General features: G+C 42.0%; 1 protein-coding gene across 1 annotated transcript in view; it reads left to right on the top strand.

The window, feature by feature from the left end:
• The window catches only part of GPC3 (glypican 3), an 813,378-nt gene extending 798,223 nt beyond the window's left edge, over window positions 1-15,155 (top strand). Inside the window, exon 8 of the mRNA XM_069746956.1 lies at window positions 12,889-15,155. Within this exon, the coding sequence (XP_069603057.1) occupies window positions 12,889-13,070 (182 nt within the window). The 3' untranslated portion in view covers window positions 13,071-15,155. The remainder of the gene's footprint in view (window positions 1-12,888) is intronic.
• Window positions 15,156-20,685: the final 5,530 nt, after the last annotated feature.

Below are 20,685 nucleotides of genomic sequence, written 5' to 3'. Positions count from 1 at the left end.
GCTCATTAAAATTTTAACAACTTAGCCGACGGAAACAACCCAAAGACTAAAGGTACCGTCACACTAGACGATATCGCTAGCGATCCGTGACGTTGCAGCGTCCTGGCTAGCAATATCGTCCAGTGTGACAGGCAGCAGCGATCAGGCCCCTGCTGTGATATCGCTGGTCGGGGAAGAAAGGCCAGCACTTTATTTCGTCGCTGGCTCTCCTGCTGACATCGCTGAATCGGCGTGTGTGACGCCGATTCAGCGATGTCTTCGCTGGTAACCAGGGTAAATATCGGGTTACTAAGAGCAGGGCCGCGCTTAGTAACCCGATGTTTACCCTGGATGCCATCCTAAAAGTTAAAAAAACAAACGCTTCATACTTACCTACCGCTGTCTGTCCTCGGCGCTCTGCTTCTCTGCTCTGGCTGTGAGCGCCGGGCAGCCGGAAAGCAGAGCGGTGACGTCACCGCTCTGCTTTCCGGCCGCTGTGCTCACAGCCAGAGCAGAGAAGCAGAGCGCCGAGGACAGACAGCGGTAGGTAAGTATGTAGTGGTTGTTTTTTTACTTTAACGATGGTAACCAGGGTAAACATCGGGTTACTAAGCGCGGCCCTGCGCTTAGTAACCCGATGTTTACCCTGGTTACCGGCATCGTTGGTCGCTGGAGAGCGGTCTGTGTGACAGCTCTCCAGCGACCAAACAGCGACGCTGCAGCGATCCGGATCGTTGTCGGTATCGCTGCAGCGTCGCTTAGTGTGACGGTACCTTTACATTTACTTGTGGTATTTTTACATTAGAGGGAAATAGTGTTTAGGAGTGAATGGCTGTTTGTGCTGATATGCATAATCCCAGGCTTTGAAGAAACACTAACCATTCCTGATGTAATTAGCATAGCTTGTGATAAGGTGATAACATGTCTTTAACAGCCATAAGGGTACCGTCACACAGTGACATTTTGATCGCTACGACAGCACGATCCGTGACGCTCCAGCGTCGTAATAATATCGCTCCAGCGTCGTAGACTGCAGTCACACTTTGCAATGTACAACGCTGGAGCGATAATTTCATGACGTATGTGCGATGTAGAAGCCGTTGGTTACTATGCGCACATCGTATACAATATCGTGCACACCTTTGTTACACCATGCGATCATGCCGCCACAGCAGGACACTAGACGACGAAAGAAAGTTTCAAACGATCTGCTACGACGTACGATTCTCAGCGGGGTCCCTGATCGCAGGAGCGTGTCAGACACAGCGAGATCGCTGGAACGTCACGGATATATCGCTCGAACGTCACAAATCGTGCCGTCGTAGCGATCAAAATGCCACTGTGTGACGGTACCCTAAGGCAGAGAGTACACACCAGGGTGTTGAGTGCAATTGTACAGTAAAGCTGAAACCAGCCTTCTCTGGAAGCTCCTGGTAGAACTGTGCAGAGCACTACAGGGGATGTGTTTATCCTTCTCTGCTCTGTTATCACCACTGGGATAACAAAACCAAATGCAGCATTACTACCCCGAGGTGATTCATGGTCTGTTCTGGCCAATTTGTCCTCCATCCAACCATTATTGAGATTTGCAGAGTTGCCCAAGATTAAAAAGAGCAGCTCTCCTGTCTAGAATTGCAGCTTATCCTCTTATTCAAGTGGAGCTGTAACATCAGCCATAGCGTACAGAGAGGAATGTCACTGTATCTAAAGGCAAATTTACATAATAAGTTTATCGTGAACGAGCGTTCTGAAGGGCGCAGTCAGATGGCCATATAAATTTGATTGAGATCGGGGCACAGTGCACAGACTCGCCGGCGGCTCTCCCGAACAAAGCTTGACAGCTGCACAGAAATGCATGAATCTATCACGATCTGGTGGGGGGAGCCGCCGGCCAGTCCATACATTGCGGTCTGATCTCATTCCGATTTATATGGCCGTCTGACTATGCATGAAGAATCGGCAAAATGATCTTTTAGTTTGCGCAGACTATCACAATTCTCAACGACACATTGTCCTGTGTAAACAGGACTCGCGCTTTTGAGAACTATGGCAGCCTACAAGCGCTGAATGATCTGTTACAGATTGTTTAGTTTACTGTGGTTTTCCTGTGTAAATATAAACAGCCAATTAAATATTAATCGATCGTTAATATTTACCAATCAGCGGACGTTTAATGTCACTAGTCGGTAGACAGTAGACACTTTTTCCAAACCTGGACAACCCCAAATGTCTTTTTACAATTATTTCCTTAGTTTTCCACTATTTGGTACATTGTTCAACCAATTATGCATAAAAAGTTTTTTTTTGTTTTATTTATTTTTTTGTTATTCTGCAGCCTGCTGAATCTGATAATGTATATTTGTGGTAGAATTGGTGAAGTTGGATTTCCATCTATTGGCCATGTTTGATGTTATATCTATGGTCAGCTTTAGGCTAAGATTAGAGATGAGCAAATTTGATCGGGTTCCTGCTTATTCGGCAAGCTATAGCACTTATCAAATAAGCTGCAGAGGAAACCTGGATAGCTCCTGCTGATCAGCTGTCCGGCACTGCAGCTGAATGCGTCGCGGCTGTGTGACAGTAACAGCACATGCATGGAGACCCCAACACACAGGCTCTCCATCATGTGTTGTGACTGTCACACAGCCGGGACACATGCAGCTGTGGTGAACAGCTGATCAGCCGGCGCGCTCCATGTACCTGGGTTCCCGCGGCCACTTATTCGGTAAGCTCTATAGCTTGCCAAATAAGCTCATGTATAGTTAAGATTCAATGATGAGTTTTTGATGAATTTTTGACACTGCATAATTTTGCTGCGTCAAATACACAGCGTCTTACATTCTAGCAAAGAGGATGGGATTTGTAGAAATCTCATACCCACTAGACTTGTTTTATATGCAGCGTAAACTGACCTGTGGTGCATGTTTGAAATCCGCAACCTGTCAATTTCTCTTGCGGGTACGCTGAGTTTTATGTCTGGATCTTCCCTATAGATTTGCATTAGATGTGTAAAAAACGCACATACATTTTTAGTGTGTTTATGCTGTGGGAGCACACTAAAAACTTATGTAATCCGCACAAGACTATATCTATAATGATGGAAACTTTTTATTTTTATGGAATATCATTCCCATTGCTGTAAATCTAGCTTCCGCGCATATATTTTCTTGTAAGAGATCGTAGCGGTTGACAAGAACTGAGAAGAATTTAAAATAAATCCTCAATCTGTTACTATGACCAATGGAACAAATTTCCATAATCTGGGACTGATTATATCTAAGGAACATAAACGTACTGTTGTCAGCATATAGTGATTCTTCATAGTCTTTCCATAGGACAAATATACCTATTGTGAAAAAGAAAAAATATTAACCTTTTCAGAACCAGGATATTTTCCTTTATTAATATTTTGATACTACTGGGCTTATTTTGGTACATGTGGGTTTCATAGTTATAACCTTTTTTTAATTATTCAAATATTGGCATTTTTTTATTCCCTGGAAAACATTTATACTCGATTCATGAAGATTTAATTTTGTAAATTTTTGAATATTTTATCAGCAGAATGTTGTATTAAAAAGACAGTTTTTATGTACGTTTTCTGATTTTTTTTTTTTACTTATTTTTATTTTTGTTGATCCTACAGCAGCCTTGACATGCTTTCCATAGATGTTGTGAATGTCACAACCCTATCAGGTGAGCATACCATTTTTCTGTCCATACCCCCTTGTTACCAGATAAGACCCTATTTTGTGCGTCTTGTTATTCCAGTAACACCTTTTATTTATATTGGGCCACATAACAGACCTTTGTAACATTTTGATTATGGCCCTTTTTTTTATTTTTATTTTTACATTATTTACATTGTCTTTCCCTGTAACTGATGTCTGTAGGTGGAGTCTGGCTGTGCCTGACAGCCAATATTTCACCTCCATACAGGTACAGATCAGCCAAATGTATATCACAATTGGACTACTGACAAGTTAAAAGGATTCTTGTTTCCACAAGTTGATCCCATGTTTTTACACTTATGATTATAGAATTATGGGATCACCACACACCTATTTATGCAATCTGGACAACTTTCATCCCAAATATGCCATAATATTCTATTCTATTGTATCTTTGCATGCGTCTGACTTTTACATGCAGCCTCATAGTACCAATGCTACCATGTAGCCCTCATTCAGACGTCCGTTTTTCACGTATGTGTTCTACAATTGTTTTTCACGTATATTAAATGTACCCATTAAAGCCTATGAGGATGTTCACACATCTGAATGTTTTTGTAGACCTTGCATATAAAAAAATTGTGGCGACATGATGGTCTTTGAGCTGAGTGACAGGTCACAATTACCCATACATGTCTAGTGGTCCGTGAAAAATCGATATCAGCACTCATTGTCATCCATGTGCAATTTGTGTGCCGTCCATTTTTAACAATATAATAGGTAGTAGATGTTATACTATTTTTTTTTTGGCACATGAGAAAACCACAGATGAAATGCTGATGGTAAAAGTGGACACACTGACAAAACACTGATGAAGATCTAATCCAAAAAAGTGTTGAAAATCAATACGTTTTTATGCACAGGAAAAATCACATTGGTAGTCTTAATGAGATTTCACAAGCAGTTGGAAAATATAGCTTCTCATGGAAGTTCATGAGGGCCCACAAACTGCGGACCCCCATTACAGTCCTTGTATTGCTATATGCTTTCTGCTGATTCATGCGTTAACATATGTGGAAAAGTTGGTAGCTTGTTGCATTGATCTGTGACTTTGTTAAAAACAAAAAAACAAAATAGGAGTGGAGGGTGGGTTGCATTTACTACTTAAAATGTGCAAATGCATAATGACTACAAAACTAATTAATACAATAAAGGCCCTTAATGAGGTGTGAAGAAACTTTGGTTCCTGTTGCTTTGTTCACAGCAGAATATTCGAGCCCCAGTGTTCCTTTAATTGAGAAATCACAAGGACATTTAAACAGGATATCTTTGTTTTCCTTGCTTTTAGAAAAGGTGTTACTGTGTAACATGGGACATAATCTTATCAGCAAGAGTCCAAAGCTGGTGCTAATGCAATTGTGTAATGTTCTTGAGAAGCCATGTCTCCAACACAACCATCCCATGTGAAGGTATAGTGATCTCACTGTTTACAGCTGAGCGACACAGATCTATCCATAATTCTGCCTTAAGGTACCGTCACACTCAGAGATGCTGCAGCGATATAGACAACGAGCCGATCGCTGGAGCGTCGCTGTTTAGGTCGCTGTAGATGTAGGGATAATGGTGTGCACTCAGGTCAGGGACAAGTAGGTGCTGGTAAAACGGACTGTGTGGTCCAGTCAATCCAAATAGAGAAAAATTACCTCACACAATACTGGTATGATGCAAAAAAGGTATATGCCAGGTTTTATTTAAACAAAGAACTTCAAAGTTGCCACAGATTTTTGTAGACAGAGATATATACAGACAGAGACCCAACGTTTCGACCCTCCTGGGTCTTATTCATGGGGTTATACTGGGGAGACAAGGAGACAACATAAGTGGCTGTTTGTCATATAACATAATAACAATAAAAGAAAAAAAACCACACTGGATAAATAACTAATAAGTATTACCTAGAAAGAAAAAAGAAAACCGGTCCGGCGGTATTTCAGGGAGACACCGCTGTCTACCCTCACTTCCTCTCCTGTTCATCGCTGCAGCAGGGCGCGGGAGCGCCGCTGATCACACAGGACTTACAGGTATTACGGCGCTTATCACCGCATCTCCCTCCCTGACATTACCGCACACTGACCCATGGGTTCCTTTACATTACAGGCCATCCTTTAATGTGACGGCTCCTTTTACCAGCCTTCCTCCACCCAGGACACATAGGCCTTATACTGGCCCCACTACAAGGTATCCTACAAGCACTTTTTCATCCCCACCGTACTTAATATATTAGGGGGTTCTTTCCCCTACAACCATGGCCCTCTTGTTTAGCAATTACGATGCCGCTCTGGGACCTTCTCTTGTCTCCCTCCGTTCATTAGTATGGGGACTCTACCATTAGATTTATAGATACCACCTTATTCATATTTATCCCCTGGATTAGAAGTTACTTGTTTGGGATCTCCGGACACCCTTCTCCCATATACGAGTGTAGTATTACTCCTCACTATATACTGTCCAGTTACCTATACATTTTATGTTTTATCATGACGACAGGTTATGCTTTAGAGGAATTGGTCGCCTACCTTCTACTATTGCCACACTTATCTATTTGTACCATAGGATCAGAGGTAAAATACTTATGTTCTCCTTGCCATTGCTTACCTTATGTAATCATAGTAGCGGACGCTGCTCCTTACCGCCAGCCCTCCATTATTATTGGCGGCTTTTAAAATTTGATGTACCACTGTATATATTGTTCCATTGCATGTTTGTTGGTTTGTTTTCTTTCTTCTTTCTAGGTAATACTTATTAGTTATTTATCCAGTGTGGTTTTTTTTCTTTTATTGTTATTATGTTATATGACAAACAGCCACTTATGTTGTCTCCTTGTCTCCCCAGTATAACCCCATGAATAAGACCCAGGAGGGTCGAAACGTTGGGCCTCTGTCTGTATATATCTCTGTCTACAAAAATCTGTGGCAACTTTGAAGTTCTTTGTTTAAATAAAACCTGGCATATACCTTTTTTGCATCATACCAGTATTGTGTGCGGTAATTTTTCTCTATTTAGGTCGCTGTAGAGACGTCAAGCACAGCAACACCAGAACGATGCAGGAGCGATCCAGTGACGTAACGGCGACTCACTTATCGTTCTCGCTGGTTGTTAGCTCCATGTAAAAACATTGCTGGCATCGTTGCTTTTGCTGTCAAACATGACGATACACGCCGACCTGACGACCAAATAAAGTTCTGGACTTCTAGCTCCGACCAGCGATGGCACAGCGGGATCCAGATCGCTGCTGCGTGTCAAACACAACGAGATCGCTATCCAGGACGCTGCAACGTCACGGATCGTTGTCGTTCTCGTTGTAAAGTTGCTCAGTGTGAAAGTACCTTTAGATTAAAGCCAGATAGAGGTCAAGCAAGCCTCATATTTTGTGTAGGAGACAATTGGATAACCACAGTCTTGACACCCCAAATGTTCCCACAAATTATGTCAACTTAATATTTTGTAAATTTATTTGGATTACAATAATATTCTACCAATTGTTTTAGATTAAAGGGGCCTTACGCTTGACCCCATCAAAATTATTTTCAGAGCTCAGACCAGATAAAAATAATAAAAGAAAACTAGACTCACCTTGTCGGTCCTGTGTCAGTGCTTACCGAGGCTCATCAGGTGTGCACTTCTGGGTTCTGCCCATCCAGGCAATTAGCAAACCTGGAATTGGGTACTGTAAGTACTGCGAGAAATCGGTGAGGATGAACATTGTGTATTTTTAACTGGTCTGAAACTTTAAAAATATAATTGAAAAACCCTTTCAGATAAAACTCCCCTTCAGCTAATGTAAACCTGTATCAATACTAAGATGGATGCACCGCCGGCACTGGCAGTAGAATAGATGTAGAGTTTGGAAATAAAATGAGTTAATACAGGCTAGATAAACAGAAATCATAATCACATACTCATGAGGGTGTTTACCAAGTCATTTGCAAGTTGTTAATATTAATACATTGGTAAAATGCAGTAAAAAAAATTTAAAAACTTATATACCTTGGAAATAATCTTTTGTTAACAGGGTTTACCTCCAAAAAGCTTTCTATAGAGCCAATTGCTGCTGTGTGCCCATCAATCAGCTGTTTTCCTTGGGGCACCCTAGAAGCAATTTTCCTGCAGTCTACAGGGGAAATAAAATATATAGATTCCTCCATGTTCTAAATGCGAGCGATTTATAATTACTTTTCGATGTGGATGAAATATGCAAATTCTGAATTAAGTCCTCATTGTTCTAATAAGATTGAGAATAGGAAACAATAATGACTTCCAGTAAGGAGATGCTCAAAAGTGTAGACAAACTATGGTCTTTGATATAGGTTCATTGTTTTTTATTTAGATACATTGAAATGGCTTTCGTGATAAAAACGACTTCATGAAAGAAGTTCATCTACTTGCCAGAGGAAGTGTTCTTATCCCCAAGTAGAAATGAGCAGGGGTCAGGCAAAATTAAAATTTGCCTGTTGGCACGGCTTTTCTAGGAAATTCGATTGGCAGAGAAGTTAATGTTCCTTACTATGCTCTGAGGTCTCTTCAGACCCAAGAGCAAAATAAATATATAAGGTGCAAAAAAGAAAAAAATAAACCTCATGAGAGGCTTACTATAAACCTCTTCACTTCATCCGCTCTTCACCATCACCTGTCCAGTCTACACTTCATCTTCTCATCCCCACTGCTTGAGCTGAAATCACTGGACCTCTCATGCTAGGCTGGGACTTCTGGCTCTGATAACACTCTAGAAGTCTTGTTTCTCCCCACATTTATCTTTGATGTGATCTGTCATCATAAATCAGTTTAGAGCATCTACTATATAATTGTCTAAGGGTCACTTCCGTCTTTCTGTCTGTCCTTCTGTCTGTCCTTCTGTGTGTCTATCATGGATATTCATTGGTCGCGGCCTCTGTCTGTCATGGAATCCAAGTTGCTGATTGGTCGTGGCAAAACGCCCATGACCATTGCCACGACCAATCAGCGACAGGCAGTCTGGCGGCAACATGGCCGCTCCTTCCTCCCCCGCAGTCAGTGCCCGCTCCATACTCCCCTCCAGTCAGCGCTCACGCAGGGTTAATGGCAGTGCTCAATAGTAAAAAGATCTAATGTAAAAAATAATTAAAAAAAATAAAAAAAATCATCATATACTCACCTTCCGGTGCCTTTCCCGCTCCTCGCGACGCTCCGGTGACCGCTTCATGCAAGCGGCAGGTTCCGGTGGCAAGGATGGTATACGACAAGGACCTGCCATGACATCATGGTCATGTGACCACGACGTCATCACAGGTCCTGCGCCCATACCAACCTTGGGACCGGTAGCTGCCAGGACTTCAACGGAGGGTGAGTATATGTTTATTTTTTATTTTAAGTCTGCATACTACATGGCTCTGTGCTGTATACTCCGTCGCTGTGCAATATACTACGTGGCTGGGCAATATACTACGTGGCTGGGCAATATACTACGTGGACATGCATATTCTAGAATACCCGATGCGTTAGAATCGGGCCACCATCTAGTCTAAAGTAAAGACAGATGAAAAAGAGTTAAAAACTCCTTATTGGATCATCGGAATAAGTTCACTGGTAGATTCTCAGATAAATCATTTTGCAACAAGCAATAGATTGTGCAACATGAAGACTGTGCAAGGCAAATGGTGAAATTTTTTTAGTAACACCCATCCCGTAGAATGTAAGCCTGCAAGGGCAGGGTCCTCTTCCCTCTGTACCAGTCTGTCATTGCTAGTTTGTTAACTGTACGCTATATTTGTATTTTTATGTAACTCCTTTCTCATGCACAGCACCATGGAATTAATGGTGCTATATAAATAATAATAATAATTACATAAATAATTTGCATCTCAAAATACATACTGATAAGTAAGCAAAAATGTCCACAATCGTTGACAACCCCAAAGACTATGGAGTTATTGTATAGTATCACATTTTATTATGCAACGGAGAGTTCAGCGTTTTTTTTTTTTTTTTAATTCTCAAAGTTAGAGTAGCAGAGCTCTGGTCAGACCCCTGAATTCCCCATGCCCCCTTATTGTTTATTGGAATATAGTAGATGACCTTCTAGTTAGACTGATCTGCACAACTAGTGATACAGGACTTGTCTGAACTAGATCCTTTTAGGGTCACAGGATAGTCTCTGGAATTTAGAAGTTTCTATTCTAACTAGATTAGTCTGACTTAATTGACCTCCACAAGTTTCTAGACTAAAGTAAATCTTGCAAAATCATCTCTTTTATGTCACTAAATGGAATTTATCAAGTTTCTTCTAACCAGGCATTCCTCTGCCTGGAGAGATTAAATTAATGCAATTATTTATACAATCAATGAGTCATTTATCATGGTTATCTAAACTTTGCATGCAAGCTCTTGAACTGGGAGATAAGTGATATGATTGGGTTGTATTGAGTAGTGACAGTGCAGAGACTCACTGTATGCCACATTAAGAATACAAAAATAACAGATCTTGCAAATTCAACAATTCCTTTTTTAACCTCATGTTGTAGTGCTCAAATTAAACTGCCCGAGGTCTATCTCATGGAAAGTGATGGTGGAAATTTTTGCCCAGGAGCTTCTCTGATCAAATCTTTGGGTCTGATGAACTCAGTTGATGAACCATTTTACAAGAAATTTAGAATTGATGGCTTATTAATAAATGTTTAATCACTTGAGTGTCAATGCAAAACTCCATTGAAACAGCTTCCAGAAATACAAGAGACCTCCAGGACCCTAGAGGAATTGGCAAACCCCTTAAGGTACTGACACACTAGACGATATCGCTAGCGATCCGTGACGTTGCAGCGTCCTCGCTAGCGATATCGTCCAGTGTGACAGGCAGCAGCGATCAGGCCCCTGCTGGGAGATCGCTGGTCGGGGAAGAAAGTCCAGAATTTTATTTCGTCGCTGGACTCCCCGTAGACATCGCTGAATCGGCGTGTGTGACACCGATTCAGCGATGTCTTTGCTGGTAACCAGGGTAAACATCGGGTAACTAAGTGCAGGGCCGCGCTTAGTAACCCGATGTTTACCCTGGTTACCATCCTAAAAGTAAAAAAACAAACACTACATACTTACCTACAGCTGTCTGTCCTCCAGCGCTGTGCTCTGCACTCCTCCTGCACTGGCTGTGAGCGTCGGTCAGCCGGAAAGCAGAGCGGTGACGTCACCGCTCTGCTTTCTGGCTGCCCGGCGCTCACAGCCAGACCAGAGAAGCAGAGCGCCGAGGACAGACAGCAGAAGGTAAGTATGTAGCGTTTGTTTTTTTACTTTTTAGGATGGTAACCAGGGTAAACATCGGGTTACTAAGCGCGGCCCTGCGCTTAGTTACCCGATGTTTACCCTGGTTACCGGGGACCTCGGGATCGTTGGTCGCTGGAGAGCTGTCTGTGTGACAGCTCTCCAGCGACCAAACAGCGACGCTGCAGCGATCCGGATCGTTGTCGGTATCGCTGCAGCGTCGCTATGTGTGACGGTACCTTTAGTATCTGCACAAGTCTCTCAAAATGTCCTGTAAAGCAGAGCTTCCTCAAACTTTTCTATTGCCCAGCTACAGCATCACTGGCGCACACAGACAGAAAAGGGCCCCTGTGCAAGAATAGTATATGGGCCCTTAGCAGCCAAATAGTTCACCATAATTCATAATGCCACCTGCTTTAGAGGTGGAAATGGCCTCCTTAACTACTGGGCTCTTGTGCATCTGCACAGCTTACACCAATGATATGTCCGTCCCTGTCCAGGGCATCTAAAAGCAAATTTTGTTGTACAAGATTGGAATAATGCCTCCTGTAAAGAGCAATGACTGCCAACCAGCAACACTAATTAGCTGTTAGAAGATCCAATTGCCGATACCTTTACGCAGTTAGTGCCAGAATGCAACAGCTCCAAATATTGTGCAGTGATCATTCTCGTGTACCGTAGCCAAGTTCTCATTCACTTCAATAGAAGCTGATCTGCAGAATCTGAGGATGGTCACTGCATAGAGTATGGAACTGTACTGTTCTGGACTGATACACTGTGGATTGCTGCAAACCATGGGAATTGCTAATATCTAATTGGTGGACGTTGCTCCTATTGGAAAACCATGCATCTGAAATGATTGAACTCTTCTAAGGATAAGGTAACACTATTGTATTCCTGGACAACCCCTTTAAGAGTTGATTTGAATCCTATTTAACTTTGTTGAAAACATCATTGCAGTCCTCATTTTGGTAGCGTGTATGCTTTCATTACTTTCCTGAAATATTTCCACATTTATGTGTCTATAGATCTGCCAAAAGGGGTGATCTGGTTTGGAAAACCCCTTTACATATTGAAGGTTTCAAACTATTAAACTCTTTACCCTGGCATTGAAAATTGAGCATACATTTGTTACTAAGTCATCCACTGATGCCAACATGCCGGTCTTCTTGCAGCCAGGAAGGCTGGCGGCCACAGTGGCACAGGAAAGGCTAGGAAGGCATGGTTGAGGCTTACCACTGCTCTGCCCAAGCCAATGGTGCTGCCATCATGGATGCAGAAAGACTGGATTGCTGATCTCAGTGGCTGACGCAGCACAGAGTTGCCATGTTGACCTCTTTTTTTTTCTGCACAGATTACCAAAAAATCACAGACAAATAATAGTTTTTACGAACACATTGGAAAGCCATAATAACATGATTATAAAGGATCCATGTCTATAGCCCTTTCTTCTGATATGAGTACATCAGCTGCATTCACTGTGAACTGTAAAATTATGATAATTACAGTAAAAATTATCTGTATAAGTTTCTTCAGCACCCAAAAAATAATGGACACCTCAAATTTTTTATGGACAGGGTAAAAAAGTGCCCTATTTTTATGGTGTGTCCTGGAATTTTTGGACAGTTGGCAGTCCTAAGGGAATGAGAGGTAGAGGACATCAGGCAGGGAGATCATAAATGAGATATGCATTTTCAGTCCTGCTTACTCGAGCTTCCATAGTCTGCTATTATTGATAGGGGACCACGATGTAAATGATCAAAAATTCATATCCCACTGGAAAATTTAGTCCTCAGTATTTACACTCTTGGTTTTTTATTTCACTTTTGCCAATTGAATATTTTTTTAATCCTTAATGAATGGTTAAATTTAACCAAAAATAAGTTTTGTAAACCTTCAGGGGCATTCATTAGGCTTGCAGTATAATTAATTATTGTTTTCTTGTTTTTAGATTTGGACTATGATTTGGATATCGGCGACGTTCCATTTAATAAACAGATGAGAAACCAGCAGGATCAGAATGGCAGAGAAATAACCCACCTCCAGCCTGGAAGCGACAGCATAAAGACTGTGTCGGCCAAACCACTTCTTCCCCTCACAATTACCTTGTTAGGGCTTGTCTCAGTGAACTGATCCTCCAGTCTTAACCCTTTACTGTTCTGGTAGCCACATAACGATCCTAGCTGAATTTTACAATTTATAACATTTCCCAGACCATTGTAAAGTCATCTTGGAGAAAATAATTTTATATAATAATATTATTAATGTATTAATAAAGAACATTTTCTTTGTTCACAGATTTTATTTACAATTGTTTGGTGGTGTGTTTTAGAGTCGGTCTATGAACATATTGCTCCTTAATATATAAGTTTATGGAATGTCCATAGACCGAAAGGGAATACAAATACTTATAGTCCTGGATAACTCCATTAAAGGCTTTTTTGAAAGGCAGACAATATCATTTTTTACTACCGGTCTAAGAACTAACAGGCAGGTAGTTGGTAACTACCTGCCTGTTGTTCCCGATGCCGATCTCTGCCTGCTCCTTCTGGTGATTGAGCGGCTTTCATTGATGTCGCATAGACAGAGCAGCGGCTTCTGTTCTCTGATCTGTTGACGGGGTGTGACTGCTGATGTCATGCTGATAGACAGCCGGCTCTCTGCTGCCTAACTGCAGAGAGCGAGCTGTCAATCAACATGAAGTCGATAGTCATTCTCCATCGACAGAGCAGCCCAGAAGAGGAATGGCTGTTCTGATGACGTGGAGCAGTTGATTCGCCAGTAGGAACGGTTGGTGACCGCTCTGAGCCGGCGTCAGGTAGAACTAGCAGATAGTTGCCTTCATTAGCAGTCCATGGAAATCGGACTTTACTCAGATGTCATCAAAATGCAGTCCAATGTTTTCCACAGACTCCTTGAAATCAATGGTTGAATGCGATCCAAATATCAGATCAAACTTGGGCATGCTGCATTTTTTTTCCCCAGACCGGTCTGTCCAAGGAAAAAAATCTGACTTGTGCACGGCCCATAAAAACACTGGATTGCACTCAAACCAATGTTATGGGATCACACTATGACCAAAAATACTGTCTTCTGCATAAGCCCATACACTGTCTAATTAATGTAAACCGTGTCAGGAGGTTTGAAGACATTCCATATCGACAACGTGAATGTTAACCCCTCTAGGGTTTATGTGTAGCCTCGTTCTGACACTCCATAGGCTTACACTCTAAAAACGACATCCGGCTAGCACATAGACCCAAGTGTGTTCTGGAAAGTCTAAATAGCCATCACATGAGTAAGAAGATGACCGGAGCGGTGCTTAAAACTAGAGAAGATGGTGATTGGGGAGTATATTATCTCACTTACAACTATATCACATACATATCAATACAGGTTTATGGAATAAAACATTTCTCCGGAATGCTTCTTTAAGACTAGAAGAACTACTAAACTAGCCTTTCTCCTTCCCTGATCCTCTGGTTAAGTCACCACCCATCAAAATAAAATGTCACCAGATTAGTGTAGGCACCCTCTCTCCAGGAGTCCCACATTATAATTACACAGTCTGCCTCTGTATGCCCTTGCCTCTTGCCATAACCTGTTGAAACAGTGTGAACAAGCTAATGGAAGGAGCAGCAGACACAATAAACAACGAGAAGGTAGGTGTTACAGAAAAGTCATCTTGCTAAATATTTATAATTCGATTCCACCCCTGATGAAGCACACAGTGTGAAACAGGCATGGGGCTGGCTGGGCATCTGGATCCCCCTTACTTTGGTTGCTACCAGGCATTTGTTTACGATACAAAAAAGTAAATGTATGACTTTTTGGAGCATCTTTCTGTGCTGAATGACATCAGCTATCAGTATATGCCCGTTACCTATCAGCAGATTGATGCTTTTTCATGTTATTATTACAGTTTTTTTGCTTACTTATTGCACTTCGCACTATGAGATATTACATCTTACACTGGTGTCATTCATTGATCTATTTTTTTTCCAGATTTTTCTTTCTATATTTCTTTCTATTTCTTTTTTTGTGTTTAATTCCATTCATACATCTCTCTATGTAACCATCTGTGTTGTACTGTCCTTTGGGGCTTCCAGCTGTCTTGCCCTTTCTCTTCTTTTTGTCTCTACATTGAATGGTTTCTTTGTATTGCATTTTAACATGTTTTTATCTATTTTTCAATAAAGTTTGTCATTTTTTGCATTATTGCATGGTCGCAGTCATGCTTTCTTTGGTAGCTTATCTATGATGCTTTGTATGTGACCTATACTTAAGGTACCGTTACACTAAGCGACTTACCAACGATCACGACCAGCGATACGACCTGGCCGTGATCGTTGGTAAGTCGTTGTGTGGTCGCTGGAGAGCTGTCACACAGACAGCTCTCTCCAGCGACCAACGATCAGGGGAAACTGTCTTCAACGATGCCGAACTCCCCTGCAGCACCCGAGTAACCAGGGTAAACATCGGGTTACTAAGTGCAGGGCCGCGCTTAGTAACCCGATATTTACCCTGGTTACCATTGTAAAAGTTAAAAAAAACACTACATACTCACATTCCGATGTCTGTCACGTCCCCGCCGTCAGCTTCCTTGCACTTTCTGTGTCAGCGCCGGCCATAAAGCAGAGCACAGCGATGACGTCACCGCTGTGCTCTGCTTTACGGCCGGCGCTGACACAGTCAGTGCAGGGAAGCTGACGGCGGGGGATGTGACAGACCTCAGAATGTGTGTATGAAGTGTTTTTTTTTTACTTTTACAATGGTAACCATGGTAAATATTGGGTTACTAAGCGCGGCCCTGCGCTTAGTAACCCGATGTTTACCCTGGTTACAAGTGAACACGTTGCTGGATCGGCGTCACACACGCCGATCCAGCGATGACAGCGGGTGATCAGCGACCAAAAAAAGGTCCTGATCATTCCCCAACGACCAACGATCTCCCAGCAGGGGCCTGATTGTTGGTCGCTGTCACACATAACAAGATCGTTAGCGGGATCGTTGCTACGTCACAAAAAGCGTGACGTTGCAACGATATCGTTAACGATATCATTATGTGTGAGGGTACCTTTAGACTAGGAACTATATATGTAATACATTTATAATTAGCCCTCATAGCCTATGAGCGTGCTTGTTGCACCAAGGGGCATTGGCGGAGAGGAGGAAAGGACCGCCACTACCACCCAGTGCAGATCTCTGGCACCAGGTACTTCAAGCATTATTGATCCTAGTTCTTCCTACTCTCACATGTTGTGGAGGGTGAGACACTACTTCAAGAATTACTGTGGGCTCCTCAATTACTGGATACAACCCTGCTATTGCTCATTTAGTAACATCTCAATTAAAGTTTGTATATTTGTTCTTTGGAAGATAACAGAAGAGAGGATCCCTGCTGCTATTATCATCTATGTTCCAAATATCCCCCACAGGGTATCCTCTCTACAAACAATCATTTCTCTAAACTGTGCCATATGAGAAAATATCTGTATTTCTGTTACTTCCAGCAATCTTATGACACTGCATTGCAATGAGGTCAGCTCTGAATCTAATGTTTATGGCTCACTGGGGAAGTGAAAATTCCTTCTCAATGTGGGGCCATGCCACCCTGCATTCATGGCAGAACCGTGTTACTGTTGCATTACTGGAAAATACTACATAAGAATTTTAATTAGATTTTGGCAGTAGTGACATTTTTTCAAGCTCATCGGTCCAGGACCATGTTATCATACAACCACATGGAGATGGATTCACTAGGAAAGGTAAAAAATGAGTGTCTTAAGGTAGCACTGCGCTGATGAATTTACTACTATTACTACTACTATTGATATCAATTATTATTAACCCCTTCATGACCTTGGGATTTTTTGTTTTTCCGTGTTCGTTTTTCACTCCCCTCCTTCCCAGAGCTATAACTTTTTTATTTTTCTGTCAATTTGGCCACGTGGAGGCTTATTTTTTGCGGGACGAGTTGTACTTTTCAATGACATCATTGCTTTTAGTATGTCATATACTAGAAAATGGGAAAAAAATTCCAAGTGCTGTGAAATTGCAAAAAAAGTGCAGTCCCACACTTGTTTTTTGTTTGGCTTTTTTGCTAGGTTCACTAAATGCTAAAACTGACCTGCCATTATGATTCTCCAGGTCAGTACGAGTTCATAGACACCTAACATGACTAGGTTATTTTTTAACTAAGTGGTGAAAAAAAAATCCAAACTTTGCAAAAAAATTTTTTTGCCATTTTCCGATACTCTTAGCGTCTCCATTTTTCATGATCTGGGGTCGGTTGAGGGCTTATTTTTTTGCGTGCCGAGATGACGTTTTTAATGGTAGCATTTTGGTGCAGATACGTTCTTTTGATCACCCGTTATTGCATTTTAATGCAATGTCGCGGCAACCAAAAAAACGTAATTCTGGCATTTTGAATTTTTTTCTCACTACGCCGTTTAGTGATCAGGTTAATGCTTTTTTTTAATTGATAGATTGGGCGATTCTGAATGCGGAGATACCAAATATGTGTAGATTTGATTTTTTTTTTATTGATTTATTTTGATTGGGACAAAAGGGGGGTGATTTAAACTTTTATATTTTTTTTATTTTTTTCACTTTTTTTCTTCACTTTTGCCATGCTTCAATAGCTAGAAGCAGGCACAGCACAATCTGCTCTGCTACATAGCAGCGATCTGCTGTTCGCTGCTATGTAGCAGAAAATCAGGTGTGCTGTGAGCGCCGACCACAGGGTGGCGCTCACAGCTACCGGCGATTTGTAACCATAGAGGTCTCAAGGACCTCTATGGTTACAAGGCACAAGCATCGCCGACCTCCGATCATGTGACGGGGTCGGCGATGCCGTCATTTCCGGCCGCCCGGCCGGATGCGGTAGTTAAATGCCGCTGTCTGCATTTGACAGCGACATTAACTAGTTAATAGGTACGGGCAGATCGAGATTCTGCCCGCGCCTATTACGGGCACATGTCAGCTCTTCAAAACAGCTGACATGTCCCGGCTTTGATGTGGGCTCACCGCCGGAGCCCACATCAAAGCGGGGCTTCTGACCTCGGACGTACTATCCCGTCCGAGGTCAGAAAGGGGTTAATAATAATAGTAATTATTGTATTTACAATCCTTAATATATTAATGGCATGTCATAATTTCTTACAGGCAGCAGTGTTGCTCAAAGACAAGTACTGTTACTTTGCAGCTCCGTGGAATGGCGTTCAAATGTAACCAAGAGCAACATCTGCATGTTCTCCCCTTATTTGCGTAGGTTTCTTTTGAGATCTCCGATTTCCTACCACACTTCAAAAACATTCATATTTTAATTAGCTTCCTATGAAATTGAACCTACATGGTAAATGTGTTTAAAGGGAAGAAGCTGTCATCAGAAAATGATGTCATCTTTATAGAAATCCTGAAATTTGCAACCTGATAAAAGGGGCTCTTTTAGACTCATACTTTATACTTCGTGTTTCAGGAAACAACACATGTACAGAGCCACAATGGTCAGATCCCGATTCTATCTTTTATATTGAAGCATCTAATGAGCCTGTGCAAAAGTCATTTTCAAAGGGAGGGGTGCAGGGTCAGCTGTGACAGTACCTAGTATAAATGGTGTGTCCTGTATCATTAGCAGTTATTAATCGTTATTTTAGCCCCCCTCTAATGATGAGAAGCCTTGCAAAAAACTCCTGCTAAAAGGGCAGAAAATATGGACCCCATTCAATATTTGCATTATTTTTTAAGACACTTTTCTTCTTTTTACTTTTTAACTTTTTTTTGCGCCAAAATAGCACATGAGATTGATGATTTTTGCCCAAAGCTCAATATTTTCTGTTTTTCTGCCTTCAACTGTTTTTGCATCTTTTTCACAAAAAAAATTTCAAGTTTTCCAAAATGTTTTAAAAAAAATATGTCTTTTTAACTGACGTGCATAAAATCACTTCAGAGGGGACTGGAGTAGCGTTGTGCCAAATTTGCAAAAAAGTCATTTTATGAACCAATCTAAAACATCTGGTAAAGCCATACTGATGTAAAAGTTATGCAACTAAATAATTCACCAAAGACAACTTGAAAAAAGAGTCAAATGGTTTGGTGAATTTGATGCAAATCAAAAAGTCACTAATCAAGAGGTATTCAGTATTCACAGCAAAAACAATGTCAAAAATGCAATGAGGAATTGGGCACCAATAAGTTTTAAAAAATCCAAGTAGTCACTAAGAAAATCACAAAATTATACATTTTTTTTTTAAAAAAAGGTTGTGATGTGTTAAAACATTGTCAAAACGCCCTGCGTTTTACCTGCGGATTCCCTGTGGATTTTGTGCAGTTTTTGTGCGGATTTCGCCTGCGTTTTGACACTAGCGGATTCCTATTAAGGAAGAGGTGTAAAACGCTGCGGAATCTGCACAAAGAATTGACATGCTGCGGAATAAACCGCAGCGTTTCCGCTCGGAATTTTCCGCTGCATGTGCACTGCGGATTTGGTTTTCCATAGGTTTACATGGTACTGTATACCGCATGGAAAACTGCTGCGGATCCGCAGGGCCAAATCCGCAACGTGTGCACATACCCTAAGAGAGGTTAATCAAATTTTGAGCCCCACTAAGGGGCAAGCTACAGCCCTTGCCGAATAAGCTGCAGAGGGAACCCGGCTTTCTGGATTGTTCCGGCCAATCAGTTGATCGGCGCCCAGCTGCATGTGTCGCGGCTGTGTGACAGGCATGCCACATGCATGGAGAGCCCAACAAACAGGCTCTCCATGCATGTGTCATGCCTGTCACACAGCCGCGACACATGCAACTGTGGCCTTGATCAGCTGATCGGCCAGCGCGATCCAGGAAGCTGGGTTCCCTCTGCAGCTTGCCAAATAAGAGGGAACCCGAGCAAATTCGCTCATCTCTGTTTGGGGTTCACACATCTTTATTGCCCATTGACTTACCATTGGGCATCTTTGTGGGCATATTCCATAAGATTTTGCTGATGCTGTCACTTTTGCCAGAAGCAAGACAGTGCACGGCAAAACGGGAGGAAGGGGAACTCTGCCATGAGGGAAAGATTAAAGGGAGGCATCCCTGACACTTGTTCTGCGCAATCCTAAGCTACCTAGCTTCCCTTGATGGCTTCTTCCACTCCATGCGGTGATCACGTTCTTATCCCTTTCTTACCCCAAAAACGACCCTGACTAGTGTATGGAAGCAGGAACACTTGTCCTGCTCTAACATAAAGACACAAAGGGAAACAGACAAGGATAAAAAAAACAGCAGTCACTGAATGCGTTGCCAGACTACAGAAAAGGGAAGGACAAGGTGAGGCTAACCAAATAGGAGATAAGTCTTAGGAAGGCACTTAAACTAACTTACAAACAGATATCTCTAGAGACAACTCCAAGATGACTTATTTTCACACAGCTCACACCTCCAGCACCAAACCAGGTTATAGCAAGTTGTCTATGGCAACTACTGAAGCAAAGAGGTGAGTCTTTACACCAGAGGGGAGTGGTGAAATCAGAACAGCTGAGAAAACTCAGGATGCAAAGCTCCAGGAGACAAACAGAACTGTTAAACCCTTGCACAGATAATTGGAAGGCAAAGCAGATACAACCAGTGCAGGTGCATATGTAGCCAGACACCATGATCTTCTGACCCCTCTCTGTCATGGCATCCCTATGACAGATGCATAAAATGTTGAAGTAGTCCATATGGGCCGTCTTCTATAAGGTTGGGCTATTCTTTGTAAAGATGAA

The sequence above is a fragment of the Ranitomeya imitator genome, chromosome 2 (genome assembly GCF_032444005.1).
Source record: "Ranitomeya imitator isolate aRanImi1 chromosome 2, aRanImi1.pri, whole genome shotgun sequence".
NCBI classification, from domain to species: Eukaryota; Metazoa; Chordata; class Amphibia; order Anura; family Dendrobatidae; genus Ranitomeya; species Ranitomeya imitator.
Note: the sequence above shows the minus strand (reverse complement) of the source record. Positions and strands in the feature narration are given on the sequence as shown.